Source organism: Balaenoptera physalus (genome assembly GCF_965194825.1).
Source record: "Balaenoptera physalus genome assembly, chromosome: 9".
Taxonomy (NCBI): Eukaryota; Metazoa; Chordata; class Mammalia; order Artiodactyla; family Balaenopteridae; genus Balaenoptera; species Balaenoptera physalus.
In genome coordinates, this window is record NC_138888.1 from 9,353,768 (window position 1) to 9,376,324 (window position 22,557).

General features: G+C 36.9%; 1 protein-coding gene and 1 long non-coding RNA gene across 5 annotated transcripts in view; both read left to right on the top strand.

Annotated features, from left to right (window-relative positions):
• Positions 1-22,557, top strand: part of LOC309667302 — a 247,793-nt gene that overhangs the window by 82,458 nt on the left and 142,778 nt on the right. The window lies entirely within an intron of this gene.
• SERAC1 (serine active site containing 1) overlaps positions 1-22,557 on the top strand; it is an 82,032-nt gene that overhangs the window by 24,798 nt on the left and 34,677 nt on the right. For 2 of the 4 annotated variants that reach the window (XR_014267659.1, XM_082475566.1), the window contains exons 2-6: positions 12,124-12,222; positions 14,726-14,762; positions 17,338-17,474; positions 19,817-19,906; positions 21,138-21,269. Coding sequence is in view for 3 of the 4 variants with exons in the window: in XM_082475566.1 (XP_082331692.1) it covers positions 12,132-12,222; positions 14,726-14,762; positions 17,338-17,474; positions 19,817-19,906; positions 21,138-21,269 (487 nt within the window). In the remaining variant the exon portion in view is untranslated. Of the gene's footprint in view, positions 1-12,123; positions 12,223-14,725; positions 14,763-17,337; positions 17,475-19,816; positions 19,907-21,137; positions 21,270-22,557 lie in introns of those variants that run through there. The other 2 variants (XM_082475568.1, XM_082475567.1) reach the window with 2 other exon arrangements.

Consider the following 22,557-nt stretch of genomic DNA (forward strand, 5'->3'; position numbering starts at 1 on the left):
GGTCTAAATGAGAGTGTGAAAGAAATGGGTACTTCAGTTCCAGAGTAGTGTAATTATAGTGAAAGAGTAAAGAAACTTTATCTTAAGAAGGAGTCACAAGTAGACTCCAGGATCAAACAAAGGCAGGGTTTTGGTACACAGATAATATGACTTTCCTCCAGCAACAGAAAAATTACAGTCCTTACCTTAATGTAAGGAGCCATCCCCTTTGTTTCTTACTGTTTCTTCTAAAGAGGACTTTAAGATCTGTTAATGGCTTTCAGCAGCAGTTTTCTCCTTTATTGTGGCGATGGGCAAGAGGGATCACCCCTTCACTTGGGAATGGATCCAAAGCTTAACATCTTCAAGTTTAACAGAAGAGTTAGTTACTAGCAAAACCTGATAAGGCTCTACCCACTGGGGTTGTGGTTGGTTTTCTGGGAGTACTTCTTTCCAGGTTTTTCAAAGCTCCCTGTTCCCCAGGTTTTATCTGATGGTGGGGGAAATCTGTAGGGTACTTAATCCTGTTATTGGCAAATCTATGAATAGCATTCAAAACTAATTCCAGTGTTTGTACATAACCTCATAGTATCTAATTCTTTTACTTCTGATCAGAAATTTGGGGCTTCCCTGGTGGCGCGGTGGTTGAGAATCTGCCTGCCAATGCAGGGGACACGGGTTCGAGCCCTGGTCTGGGAAGATCCCACATGCCAAGGAGCAACTAGGCCTGGGAGCCACAACTACTGAGCCTGCGCATCTGGAGCCTGTGCTCCGCAACAAGAGAGGCCACAATAGTGAGAGGCCTGCGCATCGCGATGAGGACTGGCCCCCGTTTGCCGCAACTAGAGCAAGCCCTCGCACAGAAACGAAGACCCAACACAGCCAAAAATAAATAAATAATAAATAAATAAATTTAAAACTATTAAAAAAAAAAAAAAGACTCACCATTTAAAAAAAAAAGAAATTTGTCTGCCTAGCAACTCAGAATAGAGGAATGGTTTCTCGTACAGTATCTCATAAGGACTCAATTGGAGTCTGCTTCTAGGGGCCACCCTGATTCTAAACAGTGCAAATGACAATATTTTGTCCCATGTTAAATCAGTTTTTTGACAGATTTTGTCTATAGTCCTTTCAAAGTATAATTCTTCTTCTCCATTTTCCCAGTTGACTGGGATCTCCAGGATGCATGTAAATTCCATTTTATTCCAGGTTGCTCTGAAACCCCTTGTGTACTACTGGCAACAAAAGCTCATCTGTTGTCACTCTGAATTGAGCTGGGGAGTCCAATCCTGGGAATTATTTCTTTAAGTAAGGACTTCACTCCCCCAGAAGCCCTTTCTGTCTGACACAGGAGTGCTTTCACTCGGCCTGTAAAAGTGTCTACCATTACCAGTAGATAACGAAACTTTCCTTTAGTCTTGGGCATAACCATGAAATCTACCTGCCAGTCTTTCCCTGGGCTGCCCCCCTCACCACCCCCTCCTCCTGAATTCCATATGAGGGGGAGGAGGCCTATTTCTGGTGTTATTTTTAACACAAGTTGAGTACTTCTGTATAACCCTTTGAACAGTCCTGGACATAATAGGTCCTTGAATAAAATCTTGTATCCATTATAGGGTGGCATCCCTCCCATAGTGGTTGTTCTGATGGAAAGAGCTAAGCACTTCTTCCATTAAGCTTTCAAGAATCAAAACCTTTACTTGGTTATTAACCAGCTGCATTCCAGGTTCCAAATGGGTAGGGTTGAATCCCTTTTTAACAACACAGTTAACAAGCTTCATATAACGGATATACTAAATTTTGCCCATAACGAAGAGTAAGTTTATGTGATACGTTTATAAATATTGATTGCAACTAGGTAACAAAGCAAGTCTCCATAATTCCAAGGAATCTATGTCATATAGCACAATAAAAAGATAATCTTTGGAAATTTTGTATGTTTAGAGACTAAAAACAAACTAATCCATGGATTAGAGAAAATCACAGTGGAAATATCAGGACTTGTGAAATTGAAGTAAAGCAAAACGTAGAGTGGAATTTATGCTCTTAAATGCATTTATGAAACAGCAGGAAATGCTCATAATATGTTAAGTATTACTGAAGAAGTTGCAAAAAGGACAGAGTGAATCCAAAGAAAGAAAGAAGAAAATAGTGAAGAGCAGAAATAGAAAACAAAACAAAATAAAATAGAGATGCTCAGCAAAAGCAGTAGATGATAAAAATTAATAAATGATTTTTTTCTATTAATAAGCTTTTAGAAGACTGCTCAAAAGTAAAAAAGAAGAGGCACAAATAATGCTAGGAACAAAAAAGATAGGCAATTTTGGGATAGAAAGATCATAAGAATAGCATGAACAGCTTTATGCTAATGATTTTGAAAACTTAAATGCCCATTTTCTTGAAAAATAGATATTATCAAGACTAATTCAAGAAAAAAGAAAATCTAAACTAGTAATTTTAAAAATAAGTGACTCTGGGACTTACCTGGTAGCACAGTGGTTAAGAATCTGCCTGCTAATGCAGGGGACACGGGTTCGAACCCTGGTCCGGCAAGATCCCGCATGCTGCAGAGCAACTAAACCCGTGCACCACAGCTACTGTGCCTGCGTTCTGGAGCCATGAGCCACAACTACTGAGCCCACGCACCTAGAGTCTGTACTCCGCAACAAGAGAAGCCACCACAATGAGAAGCCCACGCACCACAAGGAAGAGTAGCACCCACTCGCCGCAACTAGAGAAAGCCCGCGCACAGCAACGAAGACCCAATGCAGCCATAAACAAACAAATAAATAAATAAATAAAATAAAAATAAAAGTAAAAATAAGTGACTCTAAAAAAGAGGCACATTAGCAACCAAATGCAATATGTGGACCTTGTTTAGATCCTAATTCTAACAGACCAATAGTGCAAAACAAAAGTTTATGAAATAATTGAAACATTCGTTGGATATTTGATGATACTAAGGAATTTTTTTCAAGGGGGACATAATGATGGTTAATGTTTTTCTAACTATCAGTAACATTCTACAATATATACAGGTTATATATTACATGACATGGATTTACTTCAAAATAATTGAGCGTTATGGTGGTGGAAAGTGCATGTGGGTTACAGTATAGATTTCACTGTTCAGTACCATAGCCACTAGCCATGTGGGTATTTAAATTAAAATTAATTAAAATTTAAAAGACTGAAATTTCAGTTCTTCAGTCACATTAGCATATTTTCACACTAGTGGTGCAGATATAGGAGATGTCTATCATGCAGAAGTTATATTGGATAGAGCAGGTATAGATGAAACAAGATTGACCATGTGTTGATAATTTTTGAAGCTGAGTGATGGGGTTGAGTTTATTATTCTGTCTCTATTTGTATACATTTGAAATTTTCCATGAAAGGAAGAAACAGACAAACCATGCATGACCTTTGTGGAGAAAATTACAAAAGATCTAAAAGAGGAATTGAAGATACACTTTTCATGAATGGAGGCACTCCACATGATACCAGTTCTCCCCAATTTAATCTGTAAATTCAGTTCAGTTCCAATAAAAAACCCAGTAGCGAGGGCAAACAGCAGAAGCAAGAAGAACTACAATCCTGCAGCCTGTGGAACAAAAAATACATTCACAGAAAGATAGACAAGATGAAAAGGCAGAGGGCTATGTACCAGATGAAGGAACAAGATGAAACCCCAGAAAAACAACTAAATGAAGTGGAGATAGGCAACCTTCCAGAAAAAGAATTCAGAATAATGATAGTGAAGATGATCCAGGACCTCGGAAAAAGAATGAAGGCAAATATCGAGAAGATGCAAGAAATGTTTAACAGAGACCTAGAAGAATTAAAAAACAAACAAACAGAGATGAACAATACAATAACTGAAATGAAAACTACACTAGATGGAATCAATAGCAGAATAACTGAGGCAGAAGAATGGATAAGTGACCTGGAAGACAGAATGGTGGAATTCACTGCTGTGGAACAGAATAAAGAAAAAAGAATGAAAAGAAATGAAGACAGCCTAAGAGACCTCTGGGACAACATTAAATGCAACAACATTCGCATTATAATGGTTGCAGAAGGAGAAGAGAGAAAGGACCCGAGAAAATAATTGAAGAGATTATAGTTGAAAAATTCCCTAACATGGGAAAGGAAATAGCCACCCAAGTCCAGGAAGCGCAGAGTCCCATACAGGATAAACCCAAAGAGAAACACGCTGAGACACATAGTAATCAAATTGGCAAAAATTAAAGACAAAGAAAAATTATTGAAAGCAGCAAGGGAAAACCAACAAATAACATACAAGGGAACTCCCATAAGGTTAACAGCTGATTTCTCAGCAGAAACTCTACAAACCAGAAGGGAGTGGCATGACATATTTAAAGTGATGAAAGTGAAGAACCTACGACCAAGATTACTCTACCCGGCAAGGATATCATTCAGATTTGATGGAGAAATCAAAAGCTTTACAGACAAGCAAAAGCTAAGAGAATTCAGCACCACCAAACCAGCTCTACAACAAATGCTAAAGGAACTACTCTAGGCAGGAAACACAAGAGAAGAAAAGGACCTACAAAAACAAATCCATAACAATTAAGAAAATGGTAATAGGAACATACATATCGATAATTACCTTAAACGTGAGTGGATTAAATGCTCCAACCAAAAGACACAGGCTTGCTGAATGGATACAAAAACAAGACCCATATATATGCTGTCTACAAGAGACCCACTTAAGACCTAGGGACACATACAGACTGAAAGTGAGGGGATGGAAAAGGATATTCCATGCAAACGGAAGTCAAAAGAAAGCTGGAGTAGCAATACACATATCAGATAAAATAGACTTTAAAGTAAAGAATGTTACAAGAGGCAAGGAAGGACACTACATAATGATCAAGGGATCAATCCATGAAGAAGATATAACAATTATAAATATATATGCACCCAATAGGAGCACCTCAATACATAAGGCAACTGCTAAGAGCTATAAAAGAGGAAATCGACAGTAGCATAATATAGTGGGGGACTTTAACACCTCACACCAATGGACAGATCATCCAAACAGAAAATTAATAGGGAAACACAAGCTTTATATGACATAATAGACGAGATAGATTTAGTTGATATTCATAGGACATTCCATCCCAAAACAGCAGATTACACTTTCTTCTCAAGTGCACATGGAACATTCTCCAGGATAGATCACATCTTGGGTCACAAATCAAGCCTCAGTAAATTTAAGAAAATTGAAATCATATCAAGCATCTTTTCTGACCACAGTGCTATGAGATTAGAAATCAATTACAGGGAAAAAACTGTAAAAAACACAAACACATGGAGGCTAAACAATACGTTACTAAATAACCAAGAGATCACTGAAGAAATCAAAGAGGAAATCAAAAAATACCTAGAGACAAATGACAATGAAAACACGATGATCCAAAACCTATGGGATGCAGCAAAAGCAGTTCTAAGAGGGAAGTTTATAGCAATACAAGCCTACCTCAAGAAACAAGTAAAATCTCAAATAAACAATCTAATCTTTCACCTAAAGGAACTAGAGAAAAAAGAACAATCAAAACCCAAAGTTAGCAGAAAGAAAGAAATCATAAAAATCAGAGCAGAAATAAATGAAATAGAAGCAAAGAAGACAATACCAAAAATCAATAAAACTAAAGGCTTGTTCTTTGAGAAGATAAGCAAAGTTGATAAACCATTACCCAGACTCATCAAGAAAAATAGGGAGAGGACGCAAATCAATAAAATTAGAAATGAAAAAGGAGAAGTTACAACAGACACCACAGAAATACAAAGCATCCTAAGAGACGACGACAAGCAACTCTATGCAAATAAAATGGACAAACTGGAAGAAATGGACAAATTCTTAGAAAGGTATAACCTTCCAAGACTGAAGCAGGAAGAAATAGAAAATATGAACAGACCAATCACAAGTAATGAAATTGAAACTGTGATTAAAAATCTTCCAACAAACAAAAGTCCAGGACCAGATGGCTTCACAGGTGAATTCTGTCAAACATTTAGAGAAGAGTTAACACCCATCCTTCTCAAACTCTTCCAAAACATTGCAGAGGAAGGAACACTCCCAAACTCATTCTATGAGGCCACCATCACCCTGATACCAAAACCAGACAAAGATACTACAAAAACAGAAAATTACAGACCAATATCACTGATGAATATGGATGCAAAAATCCTCATCAAAATACCAGCAAACAGAATCCAACAACACATTAAAAGGATCAGACACCATGATCAAGTGGGATTTATCCCAGGGATGCAAGGATCCTTCAATATACGCAAATCAATCAATGTGATACACCATATTAACAAATTGAAGAATAAAAACCATATGATCATCTCAATAGATGCAGAAAAAGCTTTTGACAAAATTCAACACCCATTTATGATAAAAACTCTCCAGAAAGTGAGCATAGAGGAAACCTACCTCAACATAATAAAGGCCATATGTGACAAACCCACAGCAAACATCATTCTCAATGGTGAAAAACTGAAAGCATTTCCTCTCAGATCAGGAACGAGACAAGGATGTCCACTCTCACCACTACCATTCAACGTAGTTTTGGAAGTCCTAGCCACAGCAATCAGAGAAGAAAAAGAAATAAAAGGAATACAAATTGGAAAAGAAGAAGTAAAACTGTCACTCCTTGCAGATGACATGATACTACACATAGAGAATCCTAAAGATGCCACCAGAAGACTACTAGAGCTAATCAGTGAATTTGGTAAAGTTGCGGGATACAAAATTAATGCACAGAAATCTCTCGTATTCCTATACACTAATGATGGAAAATCTGAAAGAGAAATTAAGGAAACACTTCTATTTACCATTGCAACAAAAAGAATAAAATACCTAGGAATAAACCTACCTAGAGAGACAAAAGACTTGTATGCAGAGAACTATAAGACACTGATGAAAGAAATTAAAGATGATACAAACAGATGGAGAGGTATTCCATGTTCTTGGATTGGAAGAATCAATACTGTGAAAATGACTATCCTACCCAAAGCAATCTACAGATTCAACGCAATCCCTATCATATTACCAATGGCATTTTTTACAGAACTAGAACAAAAAAATCTTAAAATTTGTATGGAGACACAAAAGACCCCGAATAGCCAAAGCAGTCTTGAGGGAAAAAAACGGAGCTGGAGGAATCAGACTCCCTGACTTCAGACTATACTACAAAGCTACAGTAATCAAGACAATATGGTACTGGCACAAAAACAAATATAGATCAATGGAACAGGATAGAAAGCCCAGAAGTGAACCCACACACCTATGGTCAACTAATCTATGACAGAGGAGGCAAGGATATACAATGGAGAAAAGACAGTCTGTTCAATAAGTGGTGCTGGGAAAACTGGACAGCTACATGTAAAAGATTGAAATTAGAACTCTCCCTAACACCATACACAAAAATACACTCAAAATGGATTAGAGACCTAAATGTAACACCGGAGACTATAAAACTCTTAGAGGAAAACATAGGAAGAACACTCTTTGACATAAATCACAGCAAGATCTTTTTTGATCCACCTCCTAGAGTAATGGAAAGAAAAACAAAAATAAACAAATGGGACCTAATGAAACTTAAAAGCTTTTGCAAAGCAAAGGAAACTACAAACAAGACGAAAAGAGAACCCTTAGAATGGGAGAAAATATTTGCAAATGAATCAATGGACAAAGGATTAATCTCCAAAATATATAAACAACTCATGCAGCTCAATATTAAAAAAAGCAAACAACCCAATCAAAAAATGGGCAGAAGACGTAAATGGACTTTTCTCCAAAGAAGACATACAGATGGCCAAGAAGCAGATGAAAAGCTGCTCAACATCAGTAATTATTAGAGAAATGCAAATCAAAACTACAATGAGGTATCACCTCACACCAGTTAGAATGGGCATCATCAGAAAATCTACACACAATAAATGCTGGAGAGGGTGTGGAGAAAAGGGAACCCTCTTGCACTGTTGGTGGGAATGTAAATGGATACAGCCACTATGGAGAACAGTATGGAGGTTCCTTAAAAAACTAAAAAAAAAATTACCTTATGACCCAGCAATCCCACTACTGGGCATATACCCTGAGAAAACCATAATTTAAAAAGACACATGTACCCCGATGTTCATTGCAGCACTATTTACAATAGCCAGGTCATGGAAGCAACCTAAATGCCCATCGACAGACGAATGGGTAAAGAAGATGTGGTACATATATACAATGGAATAGTACTCAACCATAAAAAGGAACGAAATTGGGTCATTTGTAGAGTCGTGGATGAATCTAGAGACTGTCATACAGAGTGAAGTAAGTCAGAAAGAGAAAAACAAATACCGTATATTAACGCATATATGTGGAACCTAGAAAAATGCTGTATGATGAACCGGTTTGCAGGGCAGAAACAGACACAGATGTAGAGAACAAACATATGGACACCAAGGGGGGAAAGTGGTTGTGTTATGGTGGTGGTGTGATGAATTGGGAGATTGGGATTGACATATATAAACTAATATGTATAAAATGGATAACTAATGACAACCTGCTATATAAAAAAATAAGTAAAATAAAATTTAAAAATTTAAAAAAGTAAAAAATGTAAAAGATTGCCAAAAAAAAAAAATCCCCAATAGCCAAGATAATCCTGAAAAGAATGGGGGCAGGGGTACTCACTCTAGAACCTATCAAGGCTTATTTTAAAGGTATAAGAATTAAGAAAGGCGTTATATTATTGATGCAGGGTTAGACAAATGTGTTAGCGGAACAAAATTCTCCAGAAATGGACCCTAGGTAGATTAGACCTTGGTGTAGGGAAAAGTCATTTCTGATCAATGGGGAAACTGGTTTAGTAATAAATGGTCTTGGGATATTTGATTTCTAGAGTATGATGATTTGACTTTAGACATCCTGGGTTTTAGGTGTTTGTGGTGCTTCCAGGTGCAAATGTGTATTAGGCAGTTGAATATATGTGCTTAGCAGAGAGACTTGAATTAGTTATAGAGACTTGGGAATCAAAAGCTTACAGGTAAAGCTTTGTGATGAAAACACTGAAATTACTTAGCACGAGAATATAACATGAGGAAAAAAGAAGAGCACAGGTGGAACCCACTGAAACACTAATATTTAAGGGCTGGGTGGAGGCAGCAGAGACAACTGTAAACTCAGTAAGAGCAGGGAGTTGTGTTGCTTTATTCACATCTCAGGTTTCCATCCCTGACAGGTGGTAGGTGCTCAATAACTGAATAACTGTTTGTTGAATGAGTAATGGGATGGAACAGCCAGTTATAGGGGAATCAAACTAGAAAACCAGGTGTCATAGTAGCTAGAGACAAGGAGGGAGTAGTCAAATGCTTTAGACAAAGACAGTAAGATGGTGACTGAAAAGTGGATTTAGCAGCAAAGATGTCACTGGTGACCTTGGGGAGGGCTGTTTCAGGGCTGGAGGAACACACACTGGGGAAAGAATCTTAGGAAAGGGAGGTGAGAGAAGTGGCAGTAGCTGGAGGGCACTTGGGTAGACCGAGTGTTTACTTTTTTTTGTTTCCAATTGTTTGTTTTTGTGTTTTGATGGGAGAAATTGGACATCCAGTATTTAGTGGCGAGGAGTAGAAAGAGCTGATAGAGAGGAGGGAGTGTGTGAAGATAAAGAAGAGAAAGATAGATAATGAATCAAGGTGCACATGGAAGGGAAAAAAATGATATCTAGAACATAGATGGTACATTTCCCTTTGAGAAAGGGATGAGACCTTTTCCTCAGAAATAGGAAAGAACAGTGCAGATAAAAATCCATTTGGAATCTGGAAAAGGCGATGCAGATTAAGATATGAAAGTCGGCCAGGGTAGATTTCCTGTGATATTAGACAGCTTAGGCTTGAGGGTGCCTTACTTGCATGGGCCCCTGTGAGTGCTAGGAGTTACTAGGAGTTGTAATGTCTTAGGGAGGGAGGAACACCAGAGTGTAATCCTGAAGTATTTCTATGTAAGCATTTCTGACAAATTAGCTAATGAAATCCCAGAAGAAAGGTATCAAAATTTCTGACTCCAGTAATTTATTGTGATATCTTTTCTCATTCTAAATCACTTTCATTTTAGTACCTAATTTGATATTTGTGGTTTTGTGGGGTTTTTTTTTTTTTAAAGGAACCTCCCCTTCCCCCACTATTTGAATAAATGTTGATTCCTTCAATACCTGGATCAGTCCCTGCTTGTAGGTATGGGGGCAGAAGTTGAGGGAGTTCAGAGTCATAATTTTCTGAGTGAAATGAGAGACAAGATCATTTGAGAAGGATGCAGGTAGGGTAGGACGCTTGGCAGAGTATGTGGATGTTTAGAGCAGTCATCATGGGGATGAGAAGAGAACTGATTAGGGACAGCAAATGTCATTCTGAGAGCATGCTCGCAGTTTGCCTTTTGTCCCCCTGCCCCCAATTTTGGCTGTCCAAGTGTAAGAACAGAGAAAACACATGTTTCAGGTTGGGGCTGCAGGATAGTAGAAGGAAGAGGGCTCTGGTATGTTGAGGAAGCAGGTAGAGAGAGAGGTTGAAGTGATGCACCCCGGAGTCGAGGCTGGGTGGGGAAGGAAGTACAACCATGGGACGGATGCTCACCCCCAGAAAGCAAGGATGGATGGTTTGTTGAGGCTGGAGGGCAGTGAACTGGAGATAGTCAAGACACTGAGAGAGTTGAAAGAGAGTTAGTTTATTCTGGAAAAAGCTGAAAGGGCCAGTGATGTCATTTGAGGAAATCTAGAGGGAAATAAGATGAGGAAGTGTATTTCCACTATACTCATTCATATCCAGGACTTGGTGGGAGGGGAACCTGCTGGCGGGTGGTTTGTTTAAGTTAATACCATGAAGGTTTTTAGGCCAGAGAAGTAACAGTGAACAATATTCGTATAATGTTTTATAGTTGACCACTTTCATAGTAGGTGTCGGGATTGAAGGAAGCAGTAGATTTTTGCTCTGCATTTTTGTTTTAGTCAAAAGTTTTCATGTAGTAAGTAAAATGAAAATCTATACATAAACTCTTAGTTTACATTGCATTCTGCCTTGGTTTTATAAGCATCTACTTCGTTGCTGTCTTTGTATTATTTTTACCATTATCCTGTGTTTCATAGAGAAGTAGCAGCAACCCTTTAAACAGTGAGAAAATAAGATAAAATAACCTTTAAAACAGTGACCTTTACAAGTTTATCTGTTGCCTAAACTAGTTTGCTTAGTCATCAATTGAGGTACTAGAATTACAAGAAAAAATGTTTAAGCTTTTTATTTTGTGTTATTGCTAACAGATTTTCTTACACATGTACACCAAGCAGTTTCCCCCTTAATCCCTGTAAAGCTGCCAGAAGTTTTTAATGTATTAAACCAAAGACCATTTCTCACATGAGTTCCTCAAGGCATCTTCTTTCTTTTCTCTTATTGCAAAAGAAAAAAGAAGAAAGAAATGTCTCATCCAAAGACAATCTACGATTCTAGAATACTGAGTTGTTCTAGAAACCATCGCATCATATTTAGATCATCTTTACTCAGTTGATGAAATAGTTGAGCAAAAGGATAGTGATTAAATAGTTGGGCAACATCTCCTTCTTTGACAGGATGCCAACAAGTAACGATTAAATTTCAAAGATTTTAAACAATGTTGGGTACCATCTTGAAGGCGTTGGAGAAAAGCTAAACACTTCTATGGGTCCTAAGTATATCTTCCATTCAGAGCTGCTTTTCATTTCTGTAGGGACTTCAGTCACTAAAGATAAATATATCTGTCTATATGCATATATATATTTTTAGAAGGCATTGAAATTTTTTTGATTCCTATATTGATATTCTGATTAATAATCTCTTTTCCTTTTTCCTACTAATCATTGTTCACAGTTGGACACAGTTTGAAGAATAATCATCGAGGTACTAGCAAAATACTATTCTAATAAGTCTGCTTTAAATTTTTAAGGGAGAAATTTTTTTCTTTAATTGAAAACTTTTTTTCCAGGTCTTGAAAAATCTAACTCTGTGGGCAGTCTACTGTGATTATGACATGTTCTTACAGTTAAGAGAAATGTTTTTAATTACATGCTAAATTAAATGTGTTATAATTGTTCTAAGCACACAGAATGTCCCTGGCTGCTTATTGCATCATCTGTTGCAGAAGAATGGGAACCTCAACTCCTCCACCAAAAAGCACCACACACTGGAGAGATGTCAGTGAGTACAGTTTAAACAGCAATATCTTCTTGTAGAAACAGTGATAGAATTGTGGTTAAGTTTCCAGGGTTGTCCACAAAAACTTATTTAATCCATGATAAATCTCAAAGTTGTTTGTCTTTTCTGTACTAAAGGTTCACCCCAAATTTGTACGCTCAGAGCCATGCATACTCCTTTTTCTTGGGAATCTTTTCCCTCCCCTATGTTTCCTGTCAGATTCATACTCATTCTTTTAAACTCAAGTGTCACTGCATTCTTATTCAGCAGCCATTTATTAAGCTTCTGTAAAACATGGTCCCAGGCACATGTATTAGGTTCTGGGAATTCAGTGGTGAACCAGGAAGATGTTTTGCTTGCCCTACAGGAACTTAGGATCTAGCACTAATCTACTGTCTTTATTTGTAAATCTTTATTTACATTACTTATTACTAATCTTTATTTGTAAAATGAGAATATTGGCCTAGGCCATCTTTCATTCATTCTACTATGTGCCAGGTACTATTACTAGGCCCTGAGGATACAATATTGAATAAGATGAAGTCTCTGTCCTCATGGAGCTTCCGTTTGATCATTAAGAAAGATCAGTTTTTAGGATAGACCCTTTTCATCTAGAAAATTCTGTGATTTTGTATTTTAAAAATAAAAAGAGGAGTGGGACAGAGAAGGGAGCTTTTCTTCTCTCATCATTTCTAGCAAAACACACTCAAGAGTAGTAAATACACTTTGGGGTAGGAGAAAAGGCTGTGAGTCTGTATTCTGTTTCCAGGGCTTAGTGAAAAAGAAACATCCTAGTAAGAAGAAACAGATGGCAGCAGTATAAGAGGAAATAAACTGGCTGCTCCCGGGGAAGTCCAGGAAGCCATCTTGGAATGAAAAAGGTCCCAGAGGGGTTGCACAGTCAAGAAGCTCTGTGTGTCACAACTTTCGATCTCATCCCTGCAGATTTTCTGGAACTGTCCTCTTTCCTGTTCTGGAACCACTGGGTCCTAGAGTTTGGGAGGAATTTCCATCTCCCTTGGCTGATGCATAGGGAAGTTGATGGAGGAAAGTTCCTTATCTCTCAGTAGGGAGGAGAAATGTGCTCTTGGCAGCATAAGTTGAAGGTCTGAACAAAGGGCCACCTACCTCTATACATCCAACAAATTATAGGTTACATAGATATTCATGGGCTGCCTGCAGTCCCTCACCATCATGGGTAATATATTAGTTAACATTGTGTTCAGTACATATAACAGAAACTAGACTATAATAGCTTATATTAGTAAGGTTTTCATTTTTCTTACCTAACAGGAAGTCAAGATGGAGACAATTTAGGGCAGGAGCCACAGTTTAGCAATTCTCTTGTCTTCCTGCTCTATTATCTTATTGTCCTCATGGTCACAAGTTGTTGCTGAATCCCAGGACATCAAGAAGGCAGAAAGACCAAAAGCCATGTTATGAGGCTTTGTCTTTTTATTTGGGGAGGGATCTCTCCCTATAGACTTCCATCTATATCTATATGTTTATATAGATGTATTACATCTATATATATATGTGTATGTATATATTGGCTACAGCTGTGTTGCACAGCCAGCCCTAGCTGCAGAGGAGTCTTTAGGTAGTAATCAGGTATCTTTGAATATCTTTAGGTAGTAAAGAAATTTGAATATCTTTAGGTAGTAATCAGGTTGTGTTAGTAAGAATTAAGGGGCTTATGTGTATTGAATAGGCAGCTAGCTGTGTCTGCCACTAGGACATTTTTTTTTAATATTAAAAAAAATGTTTTCCAAGTTCCAAACAAAAAATTTATAAATAAACTTGTAGGATGTAACCTATATTTTTTTTCAAGATTTTTTTGATGTGGACCATTTTTAAAGTCTTTATTGAATTTGTTACAGTATTGCTTCTGTTTTATGTTTTGGTTTTTTGGCTGCGAGGCATGTGGGATCTTAGCTCCCCGAACAGGGATCAAACCCACACCCCCTGCATTGGAAAGAGAAGTCTTAACCACTGGACCACCAGGGAAGTCCCTAACCTATGTTTTAAATGGGACTACCTATATATGGCACTTAACCACCAATTATAACATAATTTCTTTGGGAAGAATCATTTTGTGTCCCACTTCACAAACATAATCCCTTAATATAGTCTTAGGTAGTGATATGGAGAATTCTTCCCATTCCTTTATTTAACTGGTTGTGAACTAAAAAAAATCAGGACAGTTAGCTCCCTGGACATTGCATCCAGTGAAAGCACTTTAGGCCTGGCAGTATCAGTAGTGCAGCAAAACGAGGGTTTCTTACTGATTTAGTGTGGAGGATGGCAGAGTAAGAAGAGGTGGAGGAAGGGGAGAATTAGTATGAAATATAGATTATATTTTGGACTCGGTGCTTATTGGTTCATTTTTTGTATCTGGGAATAGGAAGCCATGTGTTGATAGTAAATGATTATATTAATGGAAAAATATCAATTTTTCCAATTGATATTCATCACATTAACTTTTTTTTCCCCTTTCTTTTTGAAGGAAATATAATAAAGTTTACTGGATCACTTATTTTAGGGTAAGTATCAACTGTGAAATATTAACTGGCTTTATGATACTACTGTTTGAAATCTCAGTGGAAGTGATTTACAGATAGCATGGGGCAGTGAAAGGGTATAGATTTTGGAATCTGTAAACATGTGGATTCATCACTGGTTAATCACTGGTTCTACCACTTCAGTGTTGTCTTGATCCAGTTACTCTAACTCCTGAGGAGTGTTTTCTCTTGGATCGAGGTGTACGATGGGGATTCTACCCACCTGGCACTGTTTCTCTGAGGGAAGCACTTGGCATGTACAGAGCAGGCACTCACTAATTAGCTTTCACACACCTAAAATCACATCTTGTGTTAGGTTATAAAGAGGGTGAAGAAGGTAAAAATCAACTATAGTCAGAATTACTTTTGAACACCCTTTAGGTCACCATAAAGCTCTTATGAAAGAAAGTTGAGGTTGACTGAGAAAACCAATAGATTGACACTCTCGTCTCAGGCTGTTTCAGAGGCACCTGCTTAATGAATGGAGTGACTATCTTCCCCAAAATCGTTATTTTTCATTCTCTTTTCTTTCCTTTTTTGGGGGCGGGGGGAGCGGGGGATATATATGTAAAGTTTATGTCTAATACTGTTCTAGTGTTTTTGTTAATAATATTCTTTTTCATTAGTATAAATATAAAATCAACTCTTAGATGCTAAAATGATAAAGGAGATATATTTGGCATTTTACCCAAATACGTACATTTCTCCATGACATTGTAAGACAAAACATATTTAGATGATTTTTTCCTTTGACGCATTCCAGGCAAAAGATAAATGTATATTCTTTTCTATAATGCAATTTCTTTGTTTATATCACAGTTATATTCAGGAATATAGTGAAAATTAATCACAATTTCTGGTAAAGAACATTGTCTTTCATGGAAAGCATGATAAAAATACTGAATAGATTTGTTCTTTTTGGCTGCTCAGATAGATTCCCCAGGAGAGGTGATGATTCTTGAGAGCTTTCTCTCTATTCTTCTGGTACTGGCCAGTGTCTGGCCTTTCTGTCTTACTTGCTTTTGCTTTAGGGTGGGAAGCTCAGAAAAAAACTTCATAAAACTGTTGTTTCTAAGTTGTGAATCCAGACAGAGTGCAGCCTTTGTGTCTGGATTTAGTGTAGGTCAATCTGACAGGGGAAAAATCCTTCATTTTAGGGTACACAACATTGTATTTCACTTTTTTTTTTCTTTCCAGTTTTCTTTTTTTTTTTTTGGCTGCATCGTGCAGCTAACAGGATTTTAATTCCCCAAGCAGGGTTGAACCCGGGCCCTCGGCAGTGAAAGTGCGGAGTCCTAACCACTGCACGGAATTACACTGCAGTAATACAGGAATTCCCTGTATTTCACTTTTTAAAAAAAATAAATTTATATATTTATTTTTGGCTGCGTTGGGTCTTCTTTGCTGCACGCGGGCTTTCTCTAGTTGCGGCGAGCGGGGGCTACTCTTCCTTGCCGTGCGTGGGGCTTCTTATTGCGGTGACTTCTCCTGTTGTGGAGCACGGGCTCTAGGCACACGGCCTTCAGTAGCTGTGGCTCGCGGGCTCTAGAGCACAGGCTCAGTAGTTGTGGCGCACGGGCTTACTTGCCCTGCGGTATGTGGGATCTTCCCAGACCAGGGTTCGAACCCGTGTCCCCTGCATTGGCAGACAGATTCTTAACCACTGCGACACCACTGCATCCCCTGTATTTCACTTTTAATATTTGATTTTAGGTATAACTCTTAGGAGAGGAGAAATTTTCATATGCTGGTGATAAGGAGTTCAAATTGGCTAATCTTTAAAAAAAAAGTTTGGCATTATCTAGTAAAGTTGAACAATATATATACTTTCAGAAAGTCTGTAATTTTACTTCTAGATATGTATCCTAGAGGAACATATACACATGCATACAGTGTAGATGTATACAATGTGTAACAGTATTATTTGTAATAGACTCAGACTATCGATAGAAATTCCCTAAATTGCCCGTCTGTGGTAGAACGGATAAATAAGTTGTAGTATAGCTATACAATGCATGAATCACATACCATATGAAAATATAAATGCATGAACTCCAGATACATGTAACAACATGGATGCATCTCACAAACAGAAGGTGAACTAAAGAATACATACAGTGTGATTCCATTCCTGTGAAGTTCACAGACAGACAAAACTAAGCCCCGTTGTTTAAAGGTTCATGTTTAGGTGGTGAACGATAAAGAATAGCAAGGATATTACTATAATAAGACCCAGAATAATAGTTAGCTATAGAGATGAGAGAGTGGGTCAGAATCAGAGAGGGATGCACTGTGGGCTTCTGGGTACTGTTAATATTTTGTTTTTTTTGCCTGGGTATGGTATTGCAGCTATTTATTATTATTTGTAAGCTGAAATGTGTGTATACATTTATACGTATATATGTATAATGTATGTTATATGCACATTACTGTATATACGTTATATTTCCCAATAAAAAAGAAAGAAAAAGTTCTACAAAAAGCTTAATAAAAAAGAGTGGCTCCTGTGTTATATTTAGATCATATATTTATGATGAATTTTTTGTTTCTTTTTAAGAGGTTCTTTATTTATTACATATGAAGTTCTGGCCTTGAAGAAGTCTTTGACATTAGATACTCAAGTGGTAGAAAGAGAAAAAATGAAGTCATATATATATGTGCACACAGTTTCTTTAGATAAAAGAGAAAATCACGGTAAGTTTATGGTAAAGTAATCCCATTTTCGTGAAAAATGGAAGCTACTTATTGAATTTAAAAATGAGTAGGAATGTAAATTGGTACAAACACTATGGAAAACAGTATTGAGATTCCTTAAAAAATTAAAAATAGAACTACAATAGAACCAGCAATGCCACTCCTGGGTATTTATCCAAAGAAAATTCTAAAAGATTATGCACCCCTCTTTTCACTGCAGCATTATTTACAGTAGTCAAGATATGAAAGCAACCTAAGTGCCCATCAGTAGATGAATGGATAAAGAGGATGTGGTACATATATACAATGGAATATTACTCAGCCATAAAAAGGAATGAAACCTTGCCATTTGCAGCAACATGGATAAACCCAGAGGATATTACGCTAAGTGAAATAAGTCAGAGAAAGACAAATGCTGTATTATTTCACTTATATGTGGAATCTAAAAATAAAACATGAATAAACAAAACAGAAACAGAATCGTTTCTACAGAGAACAAACAGGTGGTTGCCAGAGGGGTGGGGGTGAGGGGAGGAGAGAAATAGGTGAGGGCGATTAAGAGGTACAGACTTCTGTTTACAAAATAAATGAGTTATGGGTATGAAGTGTGGGGAATGTGGTCCATAATTATGCAGTACCTTTGTGTGGTAACATAATAACTGGACTGAGCGTGGTGATAGTTTTGAAATGTATAGAAATATGGAATCACTGTGTTGTATACCAGGAGCTAACACAGTGTTGTAGGTCATTATACTTCAAAAACAAACAAACTCATAGAAACAGAGATTGGGTTTGTGGTTACCAGAGGTGGGGCATGTGGGGGAAGGGGAATTGGATGAAGGTGGTCAAAATGTACAAACTTGCAGTTATAAGGTAAATAAGTACCAGGGATGTCATGTATAACATTAATAAATGTAAATGTAAATGTAATTAACACTGCTGTATGTTATATATGAAAGTTGTTAAGAGAGTGAATCCTAAGAAGTTCTCATTACAAGGAAAACATTTTTTTTCTTTTTCTTTGATTTTGTATCCATATGAGATGATAGATGTTCACTAAACTTGTGGTAATCATTTCATGATGTTTGTAAGTCAAATCATTATGCTGTTTACCTTAAAGTTATACAGAGCTGTATGTCAATTGTGTTTCAGGAAAACTGGAAGAAAAAAACTATAAAAAATAAAAAATGAGTATTTAAAGCACAATATTAATAAAATAGGTTCAGCTAACTCTACGAATCACCAAACCCTATGAGAACCAAGTTCCTAAAGAATTAATTGAAGATCAAATTTTGGACTTTCATATTTAACCCAAATTTGCAGCTGTCCTATAACTAAGTCAGATGAAGACTAGCCAGCTTTTTTAGTCTAAACTTGGAGTTCCTCACCTTCATGAGGACTGTCAGTTCGGAGGCTGGTCCTCAGTTTAGCAAGCATAAAAACATGATTTTGTCACTGAGCTCAGAGGTATTTTTGCTCTAAGGCATTTATTCATGCACACTAAACTCATGAGATGGATTCAGAAGTATGAACACCAACTTATTTACAGAGGGAAAAAATCTGTCGTTAAGGCTGGAAAACCTGTCCTTACTAGTCAGAACACTCCCCTTCTCCATATTTTGGTCACATGGAAACCCAATTAGTAGTCAGACGATTGCTTGGTGAACATGAAATTTTAGGGCAGAGGAGTATCTTTTCATCAGGATATGGGTAGCTTGGTGAGTGATCGCACTAGATTTACAGCTGCCTGTTCTACAGTGTCAGCCAGAATGGCCATGCCTGTGAGCACTTTCCACTCCCTGAGTGGGCAGGCTCTGCTGCTCCCCCGTCTACAGCTATGTGTATCACCACTCGCTCCTGTTTGTGTTTATTGTTACTGCACCTTCCTTAGTTCAACGTGCTTTTATGGTGTGTTACAATTTCAATTACACAGATAATTTTCATAGCATATAATTTACCTATATAGTAGAGCTTAATCTCATTAGTAAGGTATCTCTAAATTTCACTTTGAGAGTGGTATTTTTAAGTGACATTTTCCTGAATGTAGTTAATCCTATGTTGTATATGAGGATTTTTGTAAGTTTTAGTTCGTGTTTTTGCTTTTGTTTCGTTTTTACTTTTTCCCTGACTAGGAAAGCAGTGGTTTTTTTGGGATCTAGAGTTCTGTGTTCCCATAATGGTTTTAGTTGCTTTAAATAGTGACAGTAAAAAGAGAAAGATGCTGTTTTATATTTTCTTTTTGAAGAAATTGGGGTTTAGTTTATACATTTTTTTCTTTGAAGTATTGGAGCATAGCATTAAGAGTACCTACTTGGTTTTATTTAAATTTGTAATCATTTTAGGAATCACCTACCAGGCAAGAAAAGAGCTTCACAAAGCAGTAAGAAAAGTATTGGCAACATCAGCCAGGATATTACAGGGTCCATTTGCTGGTAAGTGTCACATATTTAACTGAGACTCCTTATCAGTAATCTGAAAGTCATTCGATCATCAACCTGAGATTTTTTTCCCATTTCTTATACTAACATTTATTATAGCTATGGGAAATTGAGGAACATTCTCTTGGGCTATATTTAAGGGCTTGATGCCTTGGACTGTTTTCTTCCTTCTATCTTTATGGATGCATTGTTGTTAGATAGTTGTAAATAAATATTGAGACTCTCTTGATGAATATTTCAAAATTTAAAATTTGTTAGAAAATCACTCCCATGCTTTCTCATAATGAGAATATTGCATCAAAAATGTAGATTTCACAATCAGGCAAATCTGCATTGTGAAGCTGGCTATAAAAGAGCTGACCTGATCTCTTTAAAAAGTTGGCATCATGAAAAAAAAAAGGTGGGAAAACTTTATAGAATTAAGATACTAAAGAGACTTAATCAGATCCTGTTTTTTAGAAAACCAGCTCTAAAGATATTTTGAGGACAATTGGAAAAATTTGAATATGGAGTTGGACTGAATTTTAGATGATTTGGAAGATTTTTGTTAGTATTCTTGGGTGTTAAAATGGCATTGTGATTATATAGGAGAATGCAGGCTTATTCTTAGGAGATGCATGTTGAACTGTGAAAGAGTGGAATGTCATTATTTCTGCACCTTTCTTTCACATAGTTCAGAAAAAAATACACACACATCCTGGGGAATTCACTGGCAGTCCAGTAGTTAGGACTTCATGCTTTCACTGCTGAGGGCCCGAGTTCGATCTCTGGTTGGGGAACTAAGATCCCACAAGCCGTGCAGCGTGGCAAAAAAAAAAAAAAAATACACACACATCCATATAGATTAAGCAAATATGGCAAAATAATAACATTTATTAAATCTAGTTGTGGTAAGCATGTGGATGTCAATGTATTATTCTTTTAATCTATCCCATATGTTTGATATTTCTCATAATAAAAAGTTTTTTATGGAAAAGGAGCCAAAAAAAAAATCTCATAGTGAAAGCAACATAATATATAAAACAAAAGCACATACATAATATACGTAACAAATAAAACAAAATGACGGAACTGAGAACAAACCTATCAGTTATTATCAACACCTGGAGACGGATATAACTTTCCTATTGTAGATTTCAAATATTTATAAATTACTGTCTTAAATGTGAGGATGAAAATGTTGTTTTAACTGTTCACATTGTCTTTTTTTTTTTTTTTAACAAAGACACCTTTAGTACAATTGACATAGAAGATCACGAATGTGCTGTGTGGCTGCTCCTGAGGAAGAGTAAGTCCGATGACAGAGCAGCACGACTGCAGGCTGTGCAGGAAATGTCAGAGACCCATCACTGGCATGGTAATGAAACCATCTGAACACATGGCACACCATCTGCTAGCTCTTCATTTCTGATGTAAAAGAGAAGGGAAGGAGATATTAAGGAAGGAAAATAATTCAGGAAATATTAATATATGTAAAAAATATTTTCAAAAAAATTTAAAAGAAACTCCAGTGATAGAGAAAGTGTAAAACCTGCTGGCCTGGTAGTCATGTTGTGTTTGGTAAGAACACCCTCAAAACTGAGGTAGATATATTTGTATAACTTTCTACCAGAATGAACTTTTACTTGATTGGAGAAACTCTTGATTCTGATAGTTACGGCCTAATGTGTCTGTGTTTTTTTTGGTTCCTATTTAATAAAATATATTTTAATTGCTGGCTGCATCAAAGTTATATTTGCATTCACTTTGACAGTCTATTTGGCTTTAATACTAATACTTGGTCAAATGTACCTAATTTGCATGTGTATATTTGTTTTTTAAGGAAGATTTTAAATATTTAGTTGTATTTAAAATCACAAGTTCTGCAGTAAAAGTACATGAGCAAGAGATCAGATCTGCTCTGAGTACAGGGACTAAAGTATACTTTGTTAGTAGAGTCATCTTGTAAAAATGGGTAAACAAAAAAGAATAATGTTTTCAAAGAAAAATTTAGTCTCAGAATAAGGTCTCTGTCTTCATACAAGTTAATTAGTTTGATTGAGTGGTGGCTATAATAATTTATAATAATTTGTAATGTAAAAATAAGCTTATTTAAGCGAGTGGAGACTTAGAGTAAAAATCTGTTTCAAAATCTGCCTTCCAGGACTTTCATTTCTACTGTATCAGAAAAATCAAAGTTGGAGCCCTGGCATGTAGATTTTTTAAAAGTTCCCCACTTGATTCTGAAGAACTCACCCAAGTTATATAGTGCTATTATTAAAAACTGTCTCCTTCAGTGGCTGCAGTTTTTTTTTGATACATGTCCTTAGTCCATTTGGGATGCTATAACAAAATACCTTAGACCGGGTAGCTGATAAACAACAGAAATTTGTTTCTCATGGTTTTCTGGAAGCTGGGAAATATAAGATCAGGGTGCTGGCAGATTCTGTGTCTGGTGGATTGAGGGAGCTCTCTGGGGTCTCTTCTATAAGAGCACTAATCCCAGTCATGAGGGCTCCACCATCTTGACCTAATCACCTCACAAAGGTGCTACCTCCAAATACCGTGACATTGGGGATTAGGTTTCAACACATGAATCTGGGAGGGACGCAAACGTGCAGTCTATAGCAATACACAAAGAATCGAATGGTGAAATCATGAAGGCT